This window comes from Solea senegalensis, linkage group LG15, assembly GCF_019176455.1.
Source record: "Solea senegalensis isolate Sse05_10M linkage group LG15, IFAPA_SoseM_1, whole genome shotgun sequence".
Classification (NCBI taxonomy): Eukaryota; Metazoa; Chordata; class Actinopteri; order Pleuronectiformes; family Soleidae; genus Solea; species Solea senegalensis.
In genome coordinates this window covers 13985893-14002380 of record NC_058035.1, presented here as the reverse complement: position 1 = coordinate 14002380, position 16488 = coordinate 13985893, and the positions used below count along the sequence as shown (strand labels likewise).

The 16488-nt window shown below is 42.6% G+C and overlaps 1 protein-coding gene across 1 annotated transcript in view; it reads left to right on the top strand.

The window, feature by feature from the left end:
* The first annotated feature begins 261 nt into the window (after positions 1-261).
* The window catches only part of thada (THADA armadillo repeat containing), an 81795-nt gene continuing 65568 nt past the window's right edge, over positions 262-16488 (top strand). The window contains exons 1-22 of the mRNA XM_044045962.1: positions 262-284; positions 668-752; positions 1237-1346; positions 1550-1680; positions 1797-1945; positions 2068-2100; positions 2193-2241; positions 2468-2661; positions 2855-2949; positions 3291-3514; positions 3605-4323; positions 4541-4695; positions 4807-4962; positions 5095-5202; positions 5293-5416; positions 6320-6465; positions 6733-6961; positions 7062-7197; positions 7342-7478; positions 7782-7928; positions 8372-8532; positions 14400-14509. Of these exons, the coding sequence (XP_043901897.1) occupies positions 677-752; positions 1237-1346; positions 1550-1680; positions 1797-1945; positions 2068-2100; positions 2193-2241; positions 2468-2661; positions 2855-2949; positions 3291-3514; positions 3605-4323; positions 4541-4695; positions 4807-4962; positions 5095-5202; positions 5293-5416; positions 6320-6465; positions 6733-6961; positions 7062-7197; positions 7342-7478; positions 7782-7928; positions 8372-8532; positions 14400-14509 (3389 nt within the window). The 5' untranslated portion in view covers positions 262-284; positions 668-676. The remainder of the gene's footprint in view (positions 285-667; positions 753-1236; positions 1347-1549; positions 1681-1796; positions 1946-2067; positions 2101-2192; positions 2242-2467; positions 2662-2854; positions 2950-3290; positions 3515-3604; positions 4324-4540; positions 4696-4806; positions 4963-5094; positions 5203-5292; positions 5417-6319; positions 6466-6732; positions 6962-7061; positions 7198-7341; positions 7479-7781; positions 7929-8371; positions 8533-14399; positions 14510-16488) is intronic.

Below are 16488 nucleotides of genomic sequence, written 5' to 3'. Positions count from 1 at the left end.
GTCAATCTCCCGGGAACAATACAGGAACCATTCCAAGTATGCCTTCAGAGTTATGTTTTGTTAACATTTTACAACATCAACTGTGTTCACCACATATTTGTTACTATCTGTTCAATCGTGAAATAAAGTGAATAATATTTTAATTCACGAAACAAGTCAACGATTGTGAACTGTTTTGTTTTTTGACTCCTGTTTTTTATTTTGAAAAACATATTACCGGAAAAGGTCGTTCTTTACTTGCGACTTGAATCTCCTCAGTAGCCAGCTAAAACACTGGGGCTCCGGTGAGTAAACCACATGTTAAACTTACGTGAATGCCAGTCATATCGTATCAATCAATCATTGCCTTTCTTTAACAGTTATTTGTGGGGATTTAGTTGACGTGACTTTTGAGTGTTTACCCTATCTGTGTTTCTTTTCAACGTGGCTCGTAGAATCATTGCTAGGCAGTAGTTGGCTAACAGTTGCTAGCAGTTGGAAAAGAAACATACTGTTAACAAGTGTGGGTTAAGTTGTCAGTTAAGAGAGAAGAGAACCTGAAAGAGGGAGAATGAGGCTGGGTTGCCTCCAAGTTTTATTCTTTACAATCTAGTTGTATTTTAGCTTGAATCACAGTCATATTTTCAATGAATGGGGCTGATGTGGAATGATCCTGCTTCCCACACAGGGCAGAGTCATGGTGGGGAAGAAGAAGAAGACAGCCAAAGTGGAGGCTGTGGTGCTGGAAGAGCAGAACCTGCACAAACTGATAGGTAATGAAGTCAAAACTACTGCTACTACTGCTTCTTTCTGTTCAACTACTACTTCTTTCTGTTCAATTGTGTCCCCTAATAAAGCTGCACAACATGCAACATATTTGAATATTGCAATGATAATGTGACTTGCAATAAGTAAAGAAATAGCTATGTTTAAGGTGAAATGTCTTTGTGCTTTGGGTTCACTGATAACATAATCCCAGACGGTGAAAAGTTAATTATTTCAATTTCAGCATCATAGTTTTATTGAAAAGAAGAACATCAGGAAATCAACATCTTTATGCCTGCATTTAAAAGTTAAAAGTTTAACCCCACTGCTACAGGTGCTGTGCTGTAAATTTAAAAGTTAAGTAAAATATAAATGTTGTGTATGTTGTTGTTGCAATGGCAGTCATTTACAAGATATACATTTTGCAGTTCTACCCTGCTCCACTGCATTTTCTACTACTAAAAATTGAGGTGTATGGCTTGTCTTTCTCAGCATCCCTGTCTGTGGATGGGGGAGAAGATGGCGTCAGTCAGGTTGCCCAGACCCTACAGTCTTGTTTGGAGCTGACAGAGCCAGTGCAGCAGATCCAGCTGGTGAAAAAGGTAAAGAACACAATGACTGTTGTGATTTTCATGATAAACATATATATAATCAGACAATTGCAGACATTCTGCTGCTGTTGTGGATGTGTCTCACTGAGACAATGTTGTGGTACTGTCATATGTGAACAGCAAACTCCGGATAATGTCTGTGTAGACTGAAAATACAGTATATGACCAAAAATGTTTTATTTACATTTCATCAGGCAGGGTCCCAGTTGGAGGCACTGAGTGAAGAGCAGACTGAAAACACTCTTCTAGAGACCTGTCTACACACTATGTCCCTGCTTTTCACCTCCCTGCAAGCCAAGAATCCCTTACGACGAGCCATCGCCAGGTACCTTTTGTCAAAGTCTGTTCTTTGATGTTTAAGATGTAAAAGTGCTGCATGTGTACAGATTTAACAATACATTCTTTGGCTCTGTAATAAATAATTTTTCTCTTTGTCCGCAGTGCCTTGGGTTCAGTACCTGCCTGGTTAAGGGAGCAAACTGTAGACTGTTTGTGTGCCTGCTTGTCTGACAGTCTTTCTAACTTGGGTTCAGACAAATATCTTCACACTGTAGACACAATCGCTGCCTGTTTGGATGGCTTCCCTCTTGGTGAGTGGGCTACTGCACGTGGTTGCCTTTAATGTTGATTTGTTGATCGATCAGATAATTTTTTTCCTCCTGTTACATTAGTAAACACCAAAATCTGCCTCTTTGAAATGTTTTATCTCCAGGTGAGCGATGCATTCACAAACTTGGGCCTGAAGGTTAGTGTCTGCATGTCTTTATTGTCTGATTTTAAGACGAGACTCTGTGTTTTTTTCTCTCAGCCTTATTCTCGCTCTTCTCGTTTGTGTAGTGTTGCAGTTTCTTCATAAGGGACTGAGGGAATACCTTCATCAGAACAGGTACACAACTTATGTTAGTATTGCGAATAAAATTTAGAGATTTGACATTTGATAATGCTAAATGAGTTGTATTTTCTTTCATGCTTGGTTGCATTTACTTCCTGGCTCATTGTGACTGCACTCAAATTTGACAAACGCTTGGAGTGGATCAGGAAAACCCTGACATCTGTAGTGCATGGCTTGTTGTTTATCAATGTGTGTATGTCGCCCCCTGCTGTTCCCTTAGTGGTCTTGCAGGCCGTCACATTGCCCAGGCCGAGCTGATGCACTCCTGTTTGACTGCTGTGAAGACCTCCATGCTGGTAATGCAGAGATCCCAAGAGACCATCAGTGCCGCCCTGCAGACAGAGCAGGATCACTGCAGGATGGAGGAGACACTGAGCAGCCTCCTGAGCTGTTATGTACACATCCTGACTGACGGTAACTTGCTGCTAACTGTAGTATTCTGTGCACACACATTGTACCCAACAACTTCACAGTTCAGTTTCTTGGTTTATATTAAGAATGAGGAATATTCTGAGATTGAAAAAGGGACGCATAAAAATAGAAAAAGTACTACCCCAACATACTGTACCACACTGATCTTCTCATCTTTTCCTCTTTCTGCCTCTAGAGGAGTTCATCCAGTCAGTCCAAAGTACAGCTGCCATGGCTGTTGTATTATTGATCAGGTCTGTCATGGGCTCTGGGGAAGAAATCGCTTCTCTGGTGAGTCATGGATTAATAGTTCTGGTTATTCCACATTACACCTTGCACACTCATTGAAATGTCCACAAAGGAAGCAGCTTTTAGAAACAAAGAAAATCAATCCCTATTGGAATAATGGTAATTGAGGGTGTATATATGTATATATGTGTATGTGTATATATATGTATATATGTGTATATATATATATATATATATATATATATATATATATATATATATATATATACACATACACATATATACATTTGTTACTATTTATTTTCCTAAAACTCATGATCAAAAGCAACATTTGAAAGACACATTTAATCACCTTAATGTTCCTGTGTGTTTGTTTGTGTCAGGTGTGCAGTTTGCTGCAAAGCTCAGTCCAGGGTTTGGACCTGGCCCCGCTGTGGCTCAAAGAGAGGTGTATCCATCTGTGTGCGAGTGATCGCCCGCTGGGTGTCTCCCTGTATCTGTGTCATGGGGTTCTGGCCATGTTTAGCTGGGACAGCGCTCTACCAGGACCACAGTGGGAGAACCTGCTACTGTTAGTCCCCAGATTGCTGCTGGATCTGGATGTCAGGTACATCTGTCAAAACTGACTTTTCAATTGATTGCTCTATTAAAAATGTACTACCACTATCCTGGTATTGATACTTTTCTTTTGCCATAGTGTAAAGGAGTCCAGTACGGCCTTGGTGGTGGCTCGGGTGCTAACACTGTGGAGTGGTGCGGCCCTGGACTGTCTGCAGGGAGATCCACGGCCCTGCCCTCCACACCTCCAGCAGGCTCTCAGCGGAGGCTCCGAGCTGCACCGACACCTCCTTGAGCACATCTACTCCCACTGGGAACACCCACTAGACGCAGTGCGCCACCAAACCCGCTCGCTTTTTCACAACCTTCTCCTTTTCCATCTGCACATCAATTCGTCCATTTCTGACCCTACTGAGGACTCTTACATCAGAGAGCTCACCCAAAGCCTGCTGGGACTTGAGTGGCACATGAGGGGGAAATACAGCTCCTTGGGCTGCCTGGTGGAGCTCTGTGGAGCACGGTACTTGCTTAACATCCAGCCCCAACTGCCATCGTGTCTCCTGGGCTTGATGGGGGACCAGACGCTGGCTCCTTATGCCAGCAACCTGCTGGAAAAGTTTCTTATTGGTCACAAAGCACAGCTGGTGGTGGACGCTGCTGCAGCAGGAAAGGTAGAGGACTGGATGGAGTGTTGGCACAGGACATGGGTAACACCACTGCTACAGGTGCTGTGCCGTGCCAGACTGGATCAAACCTCATACATCCTGGACTACTTCCTGCCAAAGCTGCTCCGCTGCAGCCCATCCAGCCTGGCTCACATGGTGCAGGCCTTGCAGGAAACGCCTCCCTCCAGCACAGGCAAAGTCCCAAACACTCACACGACGCCACATACGAACACAGTCACATCTCATGTATCTTAAGCTTCTGTGTTTCTCCCCTTCTGATCCACATCACTTCATATTAATAAGACTTCTGTTGTGGTTTGAAAGACTGTATATTTACCACAAGCAATTAAAGAAGGTAGTCAGTAATGGGGTAGAATATTTCTGTTAATAAAGTTTTTATTTTCTACCAGGTGGGTCAGGTTGTAGAGGTCCAATGGGAGCTCTGATGACATGCCTGCGGGCAGCCAGGGCCCAGGGTGTTGTTCCATCCTCTGAAAAGAGTCTGTGGGGAGGACTAGTGCCCCTCTCCCTCCTCAAGCAGGCACTCGTACACAAACACGATCAAGTGAGTTTGTGTTTGTCCTTGAATGTGTGTGAATGGTCCTTTAAAATTGTGCATTTCGTGGATTCCCTCCATACGTGAATGTCGTCATCATCATCATCTCTCACTGTCCAGGTGAGGATGGATGCTTTGGGTTTGGTGTGCGAGAGCCACCGCAGCACTGAGGTTCTGACTTCACAGGAAATGGACCTGATCTGCCATTTCCTGCTGCCCAATCTCAACAGTCAGTCCCCCGGCGTCAGACAGCAGACAGTCAGCCTGCTGAAGAAGGTGAGCAGTTCACATCACGTCGTCGTTGGTGCCTCTAAAATCACACAGTGCGAACGCCGGTGCATGTTCATGTTTGATGAAATGAAAACACCAAAGTGGTCACTTCATTCAACAACATCTCCTTCTCCTCAGTTACTCTGTAGAGTGAGGGACAGCACTCTGCTGCTGCAGAAGAGAGTGAGTCAGTTGAGAGACCAGGAGCAGAGAGACAGAGACCAACACACGTTACATCTGTACAAGGTATATCACTCACACAACACATTTACTCAGCACTCACTTTTCTCTGTTCGATCTTGTTAATAAAGGGCTATTTTTGTGTGTGCAATGTAGGAGTTCCTCCACTGGCTTTGTGTGAGGCTGCTGGAGGTTTTGATTCCTGGAGCTTCGTTTTCTAAATGCCTCATGGTTCTCCACCTGCTCTGCTTACTGGGCCATTTCTTCACCTTCAGCACAGGTACACCTAACACTCAGCACCTGCAGACTTAATTGACTTTCACAGAATGTCACAGACGTCTTTCTCCCACAATTACCAAAAGTATAGTTTTATAACAAATGTACACTATAATATACATATTTTAATCATTGTATCACTGCAAAGGCAGTGGCTGTGTAATGCTATTACTTCAGTAACTTTAGTAACTTTTAGTAACTGTTTCGACTGCAAAAAAATGTTTTTTGCAGTGAGTTATTCAGTTTAAGTACTAGGTTCCTTATGAATCAACTGTTCTCTTATACCACAGCTGAAAATTGCACACCTGGTCATATACGTGGTAGAAAACACAAGCCTGTAGTATTTTGGAATTCAGGGCTTTACTCTCGGGCAGAAATTCCTAGAGACTGTATTGGTAAATGTTGTTTTGGGTCACCAAATATATTTGCAGGATATTTCCAGGCTATTACTTAGTATTTATGTGCCTTTGTTAAATTGACATGCATACAATGAAGTTGATTCATTTATCGCACATATATCAATCAGAAATGCTGGTAAACTTATTCATAATAATTACATTGTTGTCAGTAGAAATTGTCAGAAACATATGGACAAAATTGGCTCTTGTCACAATTTATATCGTGAATTGTGGTCACAATGCTTTGTCATCTTTAAAAAGTGGGTCCTCAAATAAAAAGTTTTGCAGAGTGCTTCTGGGCACCGTACTGATGACACTTGGCACATTGATTGCATTAGCTTTTGCCAAGTCACAGCACTGGAGTCCATGATTCTGTTGGCTCCTCAGCCAACTGTCTATCCATTTTTGGACAGGCTCTTTACCCTGATGCCAGCCTGGTGCTCCAACTGTCTCACTGTGTGTCCTACCTCCTTTTTTTTTTTTAACCTCTACCTCACCATTTTCTTCAGATTCTGATGTGTTTGCCCTTGGTGAGGTCGTTTCCTCTGCACATGCTCAGAATGTCCTATACTCTGTTGCCAGCAACTTCTTGGAAGTCAAACATCTGGCATCCACACTGTTACGGCAGCTCCCTCCATCAGCTGTTGGGCTACAGGTAAATAATCCAAACACTAACTACTCGTCTGTTTGGTTGTTCAAAATTGGGGCCTTAATTATCCCTAAAAATGATGATTCAAAGGGCTTTTTAAGGTCTTAAAAGTCTTTTAAAAAGAAAAGAACTGGGCATATAACAAGGTTGCCATACATTTGGCTTCCTTATACCTGCAGATACCCTACATGATACAGTGCATGCATTATTTAAAAAATACTTTTAGTTTCACATTGTACAATCACTATGTTCACATCATCTCTGTGATGTCAGGAGCCAGAGAGGATGCGATGTGTCCTTCAAGCTGCGCTGGACCTCAGTACCAGCACCAAGCCGTTTGACAGCGTCACAGCAGCTCACCTCCTCAACATGTTGCTGCCGCAGCCACACCTGAGCCAGGCTCTGCTGCACTGTGCCCAGCAGCAGGGCCTCGATTTCCAGCCTCCCCCTCCACAGTCCCAGGCTTCTGAGAAGATTATTTTGGAACTCAACACCCTTGCAGGTAGGTTCTGGGTGTATAGTACTCACAGTCAATCTATGCATGTACTGAACACTTTACCGATTTGCAGATGTGAAATGTGTTTTGTTGTTTTTGTCCACAGTGGTTCAGTTCCTGCTGTGTTGTCTGCAGTCAGAGGTGTTGAGAGCCGAGTCGTCACTCTTACAAGCGGCGGCCTCCTTTCCTCTGTATGGCAGAGCTCACTGCATCACAGCAGTGCTACAGCAGCTCAACATAGAGTGAGAGCAAACACCATCGCAGCTCATACACATGTTAAACAACTTGTCTTTGTTGTTGGCAGTGAAGGAAAGCTTACTGCACTACTCTAGAGCACATTGTGTTTTGTTTGTCTGAGCAGTTGCTTTTTCAATATGTGCGTTTAGGAGCTTGGAACAGACTGAGCATTGGAGATGTCTGGTGTCAGAGCTCATTGCTGTGTGCTACAGAATGTCGGACGTGGTTTCCCCGGTAGTTCAGAGTTCCTCCCCTGAAGGACTCATCCCCATGGATACTGACTCAGGTAATCTCATGTCTTACTCTGGATTAGTCGCTTTGGATAAAAGCATCTGCTAATGACATGTAATGTAATCATTTTTTTATGTATAATTTGTGAGGGTAAAAATAAAATAGCCTATAAAATAAGAGATTAAAGCATTTCCCTGAACATGGACATACTTGGCCCACTTTAGACATCTGTAGAAAATGATACATTTTTTTATCTTACACGTCAACTAGAAAATACTCAACTCATACTAATGGCACCAAAAGAGTCCCTTTAAAGGAGTATTGTATGTGATATTTTTTTTGTGTGTTTTATGGACAGAGACGTCAGCAGGTCTGCAGAGGATTCTGCAGGAGATTCAGCCCCGAGACACCAATGACTTCTTCACCAGCACCAGAGAGCTGGACACACACCTTGAAGAAGATCAGACACAGAGTCAGACCACACACACTCCATCAGTGGACACGGGTGAGTTATGGCACACTGGTTGATTCAGTTGAACACAGAATTGTTATTCTTTCGACCTTAACTCAGTGTAGTTTTGAAATTCCTATGTTAAATATTGTGAAATTCAAAGTCAGACTCACCAGTGTCAAGATTTCCCTATGAGCAGTGGATTCAGTTGGTGCTGTTGTGGGTGCAGTAACATTAATATGCTGCTGGGGGCAGTGTTTGGCCTTTTTTGTACTGTATTTACTGTACATGATACTTTGTGTGTGTCACTTGATGAATTTAAATGTGTGTGTGAATATAAATGACCAGCAAGCATGTTCTGTGACACTGTTTCCATTTATTACAACTGTTTCATTTTCTTTGCGTAAACTATCAGGGAATAAAGTAAGAGCAGCCACAATATTCCAGTATGTTGTCACAGTTTGTTTTGTCTCTCTGTGGATGTGTGTTGTCTCCAGGTGGTGAGAGCTACAGGGTGACAGCCCAGATGGTGCTGGTATGTTGCTGGCGTAGCATGAAGGAAGTGGCCATGCTGCTCGGCCACCTGTGCCAGAGTCTGCCTCTGCACCACACCACTGACGAGGCGGACACACAACCAGGACTCATCACAGAGGAGCAGGTGAGAACGGAGACATATACAATTCGTTCAAACAGGGTCTGACTAGTTTTGGATCCATTTAAGCCCTTTAACCTGTCAATATCCATATCCACAAAAGAATAAGAAAGAAGTTCTCAGTCCAATGTCCATTATCAAATACTACAATTGTCTGAGAATTCATCCATTACCCGGTATTGTCTATGTAGTGGTTGGAAAATATTGAGAGTCAGACCAAAACATTCCAGGTATTTCCTTTCCTTTCCTTTTAATGTAGAACATCATCCTTTTCTTTAAGAAAAGAAGAAAACCTGAACAATTTCAGGGGCAACAGACAACTTTTATGTTCCCGGTGCTTCCTGTTTGGTGACCGTTGTGAAGGCACATCATCAGCAAGATGCTGGTAATAGGGTTGTCAACATTTTCCAAATCCTTTAGTCTATTAGATTAAATTGATTAAAGAGGATTGTCAGTTCTCTTTTTCCAGTTTTCCTTTTCTTGAAGCACAAAAGGCTCTGCCATACTTAGACTAGTCTACTGTCTTAACGTTGGCGTTACTTCACAACAACTCATTGAAATTAAATTATTGTTCAAATAATTCATATATCTGAAGATTTCTTTGCGGTGTACCACAGTAGGGCCTTATTGTCAGACATAAAATCATTTACAGCATCCCCAGTAACAGTAAGTTGTTTCATGTGAAATGCCATCTAGTGACTCTTTTTTGTAACTGCAGTCAATGTGACAGCAAATAACAGCAGATGCCGTTTTGGTTCACAACAAAATTAAAACGAGTGGATTTTTTTTTTTAACCACACAACTGCACTCAGTTAACAATTTCATCTTTTATTATCCCATGAGATCTGTTTTTATACATCTGCGCTGCCCAGACCTGCAAAAACCTATCATACACCTTTGTAGCAAGATGTGACTCGCTTGGCATTTGTACTCTCATTAAATACTTAAATCGAGCCCAGTCGGATGCTATAAAGCCTGTATTGCTTTAGCAAACACCCACAAACACACACACTGCCTGTGTCAGTTAATGCCTGCGGGACATTACTCTGCATCAATAGGGTTGCTTTTATCCACAATGTAGTGCTTGGATTCATGCTACCTTAGATAAAAATGATCCTAATGTGGTATCCAGATGTGGTAAGATAGGAACACTGGTAATGGAAATGGTTATTGGAAGAGAAAACGTCAAACTGATTCATTCCTTCATGTCATGTCAATGTGCAGTGTACAGAAATGATGTGGTAAGCCATCGGTAATAGGCTACATTTAGAAAAAAAATATAAAATATCCCATGCGCCGTACCAGTGTTTTCTGGGTACATCTGACGGCGGACTCCGTAAACATCTGCCGCCGCTATTCATTTCTGTCTTGTCACTATTCTTGCTGCTTTGAAGTCTTTTTAGAATGAGAAGGCTAACAAGGTTAACCAAGCTACAACAGCTGAGCTGTGGTGGTGCGCTGCCGAGAACACACGCCGACTCCCCCGGCACAGTCGCATCAGGAATTGTCGATCTCACACGGCGAGGATGAGATGATGTAAAAATACACGCAGCTGCCTGACCTTAATGTGGACAGTGTTGTTGTCACTCGCGGAAACTGTTTGCATCTCCACCCTCTCTCTCTCTCTCGCGCACACACACATACACTTGCTGCAAACCCAGTAATCCACGCAAAACACAGTTACTGTATATGTGTGCATATGTGTACTGTAGAGGGGGATGTGTGTTTGTGTCTGTTTGTGACACCATGCTGGGAGGCTCTTCAATTAGCATCCGCCCTCGTTAGCGCTGCGCTTTCATTTGAGGCTCGACCCTGCTGGTTTAACAGCCGCAACGCCCCGCCCTTTCCACTGCATTCTTTCCAAATCACTTCCACCAGCAGCAGGAAAACACCGAGTACTGCACACACACACACACACACACACACACACACTCAGAGTCAGATGCACGTACAAACTTAGGCAGGAATAGTTGTCTGAGTGTTTCAACATGTGAACATCCGTAATAACTAGGGTACCAGACACAGGCTGTGTTTGTCTGTGTAGGGGGTAAAAGGGTGTGTGTGCATGTGTGTGTTTGTGTTTGTCTGTTGAGCATATATTTTCACCTCTGAGGGAAAGGAATGAAGTATCACGCCGTACAATATGCTGAATGTGAGGGTTTGAATGTGAGTCCAACTGTGTTTTAACATCCTGAAGTTTTAAAATGACTGAATATTCATTTGTTAGGGGCAACTGTCAACTTCCTTTCTAGACTTTAATTTGACTTTTAGTACAGATGTGGCATTTAGAACCCTAATTTATGATCCAAACATAACCGTTAATGTAAAATTTGCTCAAGGGTAAGAGCAATACTGGGCTCTGTGTATGCTTCTCTCGTCTTTTTGGCTCTTTATGCCCAATGACACGTATACAAGTGTCTTTTAGTTCTAGATCAGTTTAAAAGTCATTTTCCAGGCGGCAGTAATAACAAAGCCTTAAAAGGTTTCACATTTGGAAGCCTGACACTAAGGAGTGGATTGTTTTTAAAAAAACATTTATAATATTTCTGTTATTATGAGTTGAGAAAGGGAATCATTTAAAGATTAATACCAGATGTTCTCCAATAAACAGAAAGCTACACTCCTGAGGCTTATCATAGCTTGTTGTGGAGCTTTCCTCACCAAATAAGTTTCTGACTTATCTTAATATGGACAGGAAAGAAAATGTGTTTTTTTCCCGAAACTTTGATATACACGGTTACCATTTTAATAATGTTGACAGGTGAATCATGACCTTCACAGTTCTGATGCTGGCAGTTATCAATGAAACACATCCTTTTGTGACTTTTGGCAGTGTATGAGAGTTCTTTATAAAACACACAATGTAACCAAATCTAATCCACACAGGAGTGAACACGATAGATATAGTCAGATATCTTAACAGGAGGTAAATAGCTGGGTTGTTGCAAACCGAAGCTCTGGTTTGAAAGTGGAACTCCTTACCAGTGAAGCTAGCTAAGTGTGAAGAAAATCATTCTGCCCTACCACAGTGATGGCATGCACAGGATAAATAAAGGTGTGTGTGTGTGTGTGCGTGTTAGAGACCTAAACACATCACCTTCCAAAATGTGTGTGAGCTCAACACCTCCTGCGGTCCACAGGCGAGCATCCTGTATTATATCCTTGTTGGCCTGGAGGTTGGCCAGTCTTTTTGTGACTGGGTGGCACAACAGTTGTTATAGGCGAGCATTTGAGTCATTCTCTCTTCACCCACTGTGTTTTCCGTTGATTATCACTTGTAGATGTTTTCAGCACAAACGGGAGATTTGGTTTAGACGGAACAATGGAGTCGGATGATTGTATTGCATTAGATGAGAAATGAAATGGCTGCGCTTAAACATCCTGAGACCACCAAAGTAGCCGATCAACACCGTCTTTGACAGCGCTGATGTTTATTTGGCATAGAGTGGCATGGATCGGTTGGAGCGTTGGTTACACAGTAGAGATGGACCGTTTGGGAGGGAAGTACACCCACAGCCGCACACCACATATAACACAATAGGAATGCTTTTCTGGCAGTTTTTGGCAATTTGTTTTGTAGTGCACTTTATTTAATTTATTTGAGTGTCCAAATTTAATTCCTCTGCACCCAAACTTTGCCCTCAGAGATTCCCACTGTGGATATTTGTTCAATCTGTCCGCGATGCTGCAGAGTTAAAATGATTCATATCCTGGACAGAGTACAGTATTGTGCGTATTATGAATGGGAATGTGTGAATGAGGGATGGATTTTGGACTCGGCTGAACACTTCGGCATTAAATAACTAAAGGAAACTCCTCTAGATACTGATTGTTTTCATACATCGTGTTAGAGACCGAAACGCTGTGTTGAAATGATATGACTTTCTAATTTAATTTCTCTGAAATATAACAGTGATCACGTTTTTCACCCGATACCAAATCAGTTCTTCTAGCACTGCATTAGTGCTGGAGAGACAGATTATTATCCTATTATGTTTCAATAGACGATTCTGACTATATATGATTTGCTTTAACATTAAAAAAACAAACAAACAAACAAACATCACTACTCCTTCTTCAGACAAACATTATTGGAGTGCTTTCTAACTCTGTCCCGTCAGGGGAGAAGTTGGCTATTTAGGTCACTGTCACGGCCCAGAGCCATACATGTAATTAGACTTGGGAAACTTCTCTCTCTCCGCACATGGAAGTTTTTCTGGGAAGCGGGCACGTTTGCAAACAGGAAGTTGACGTCTAAATAAAGGAACCACCCCCCAACCCTCCCCTGCCCCACGCAGGAAGCTTGCTCGGCCCTTTTGAATCGTTACACAGAAGGGAACCTTTGAGAGGGAAGCTTTAAATAGGAGAAGCCGCGGCCTGGCCCGGCTCGGCCCAGCTCAGCACCGCAGCGGTCTGCTCCCTGGCAGCCACGGGCTATCTAACAGTGACTGTCGCTGCCATTTTTACCCCGGTGAGGTCAGACCTGTCCTGGGAGTCCACTCTGGCCACCAGTGTGATAAGTCATTGGGTTTGGTACCACTGTGGTTTACTCAGTGGTGTTTAAGTGAGTCCACTTTGGGTCTGCAGGGTCAGTCAAGTTTACTGACCAGTCATTTGGCTAAAAATGGGCTGCCTAAGCCCCACATTTTTTGCATTCATTGTTCTTGTAATCATTCGATTTCATGCATATATACAGTAGTTTATGTATTTATGTCCTCAGCCAGGGAGTTTATGTTTTTGACTGTTGGTCTGTCTCTTTGTAAGCAGCATTGCCCAAAAAAGTTAAGTATGGATTGTGATGAAATTTTCTGGGGCCGCGGGTTGACTTCATTTCACTTGTGTGTAGCCTCCATCAATTCATTAATTAATTGATTATGAATCGACTGCTTAATTAACTTGATAATTGATTCGCTGGTTTAAGTTTTTTGTTTATCTGCAAAGTGAGAATCTGATCGGCCATGGTGCAGGTTTGCAGTCTCTAAGTGCTTCCTCAATTTTGTCTGTTTCAGCACTTTCTCCTGCTGTTTTTCTCAGACAAAACCCAGTCTTCATGTGTCGCTGTTGGTTCCTCCAGTTACATCAGGGTTGGTCACTGAAGGTTACAGTGACTGGTCTACCCCTTGTTCATCTGTGGGTCTGTGTCTGTGTTAGTTTAGATGTTGTGTCTAACCCCACATCCCCTGAGGGGCCTTTGGGATTTTTTTTTTCCCTTTTCACACAGGGGTTTTTTGCACCAGAGCCTCGCCACTCCTCCCTGTGCCCTCCATGCCACCCCTGACTAAGTCGGGGCCTGGCTGCCTCTGTGGTGGCGGTGATACCACAGCCTTAATGACAGGGCACTGGAGCTCAGCGTCCGCCTCGCCCTGCCGCCTCACCTGCAACACACTCACCAGTTTACACACTGCCACACAAACAGCACTCATTTGTGTGTGTATGTATATAGTTAGAATAATGTTGCTAACACTGTTACTAACTGGACGGTTTTACTGACGGTGGCCATTATGTGGATGGCTCAGCATCCTTATTTGAACACACTTGTCACGCTACTGACATGCCGCTCTCACGCTTGACATGCTCGCTGCTTACTGGCTGAAAACTTAAGTGGTGTCTCTAAAACAAGAGTGCAGCCTGTGTAACAGCTCCAACGAGCTTGGTAAGTGGAGGAAAGGTTAACGTGGGATCGAGTATTTCCTTCAATACTCCATCCGCTGTGCTTTTAGTCAGCCTGCTTCTGTCTAAATAACAATGTGCACTGCACCGACTTCAGTTTCTGCCATTATTCCGTTTATGTCAGAAAAGGCATAATACACACACACACACACACACACACACAAACATAGCTGATTCCCTCTCTGTCCCTCTCTCTGTTACAGGTGGAGGGTGTAGGCTTGTACTTCCGCCAGCAGCTTCTTCAGTCCCGTCATCGTGGCGCCTTCGAGCTGGCCTATGTTGGCTTTGTACGCCTCACCGACATGCTGTGCAGGTGTGTGTCTGTGTGTGTGTGTCTGTGTGTGTCTGTGTGTGTCTGTGTGTGGAGTGAAAGGTAATACCGCTGCAGGGTTGTGGCCATTAGCTTCCATCTTGATAATGACTATCACTCTGCCTTCTAATTGGCAAAAGGCATGTTGTCTCCTTGTCTTCAGATGAAGTATTCTGGAATTACATTTATCAGAGGTACATGGCCATGAAAAAATAGAGCTGGTTCCAACTGAGAATCACACTGTGCCAAAGTCATGGCCCGTGGGCCGCATGCAGCCCCCCAGTCAATTTCATGTGGCCCATCACTTATCACATTACAATGAGTTATTTCTGTCTGTTTTTTTTAATTATTAGATTATTTTTTCATCATCAAAACAAACAAAATCATGTGAAATATCACAATAAATATTATTATTTCAATGTCTTTTTTTTCAAAAACTTTGCCGACTGGCTCCCTGCTGTCCAAACACACATTTGAGGTTGAGACCCCTGCGTTACATGCATGCACAGTGTGAAATAAGACCGTCTATCTTGAAAACATACATGCATCAAATAAGGACATATAACAGTGTAGCTGATAATTCTGACGTGTATAGAACTGGGGTGGCAACAGTCAATCGATTAATCATTTATTAATCGATTACTAAGTTAATCGCCAGCTACTCTGAGAATTGATTAATCACTATTAGAGCTGCAACTAACGGTTATTTTCATAATCGATTAATCTGTTGATCATTGTCTCGATTAATTGATTAATCGTTTGGTCCATAAAATATCAGAAAACCTGTTGATCGGTGTTTGTCAAACCTGGAAATGATGATGTTCTCAAATGTCTTGTTTCCACAAACCAAAATGATTCTTTTAAAATCTTGTTTTAATCATGAAAAAAAGCTTTGAACCGATTAATCGGTTATCCAAATCGATTAATTGATTAATTGTTTCAGCTGTAATCTCTATGAGTGTTGTTTTATAATTACAACAAGCTCGATATTGCTCCATATAACAGAGAAGTCATTATAAACAAGACAAAACAAGACATTTGAGAGCGTCATCATATCAAGTTTTGGGAAAAGGAGATTTAACATTTTGCAAGCTTTTTTGACATTTCTATGGACCAACCAGCTAATTTATTAATAAAAAAAATAATTGAGAGGTTAATCAATTATGAAAATAATTGTTATTTGCCTCATTATACTGAACTTGCATACAGAATAAAACTTATAGCAAGGTTAAAATAAGTGACGTACTTGTATAACAAGTCAGGGCCAAACCCTATTGCCCCACTGATGGTTTCTCTAAATATATCTCAGTTTGATCATTCAAAGCTTCCCATTCACTTTAAGTGGACAATTAACATTGCAAGATTGATGGGGCTTCTGTTCTGACATCAAACTTGGCTCGGGTGTCATCGGCTACGCACTCCCTAAAACCTCTGCTATTTATGGAAGTAAAAAAAAAAAGAAAAAGCAAATTTGTTTAAACCTGAATGTCATGAAAGAATTTCTCACTGTCTTCACGTACCTCTCTGTTTTCCTCAATGGCGGGTTGTGGAGAAGATGTCTTTAGCCCTGCGGCAGGTGACGAACCACAAAACCGTTGCAGCAGTATTGACTCAGAACCACCCAGTGCAGGGCAGTTAAAATACAAAGCAGTTGTTTTCTTTCTTGCACAGAAACCTGTCTCTCAATGTGTCGTATAATGAGGGTGACATTCTAGTGGTTGTGTGTAGGCGTCCTGGCAGTGTGTGTGTGTGTGTGTGTGTGCGTGCTGCTCCAGGCCTGTGTGGATGTGAGTGTGTGTTTTCATCAGACGTAGAGCAGTGTGTGGATGGTATGCAGGCCGTGTGCTGCGTTATGGGGTGTTGATTGCGGGGTGCTTAACCACAGTCTTTTGATGCTCTGCCTTGGGATCTGGCTCTGGTGTGTTCCACTGTGTTTGCGCTCTACTATGTCTTTTTGTCTCTCTCTTCTTTCTTCCCAGTTT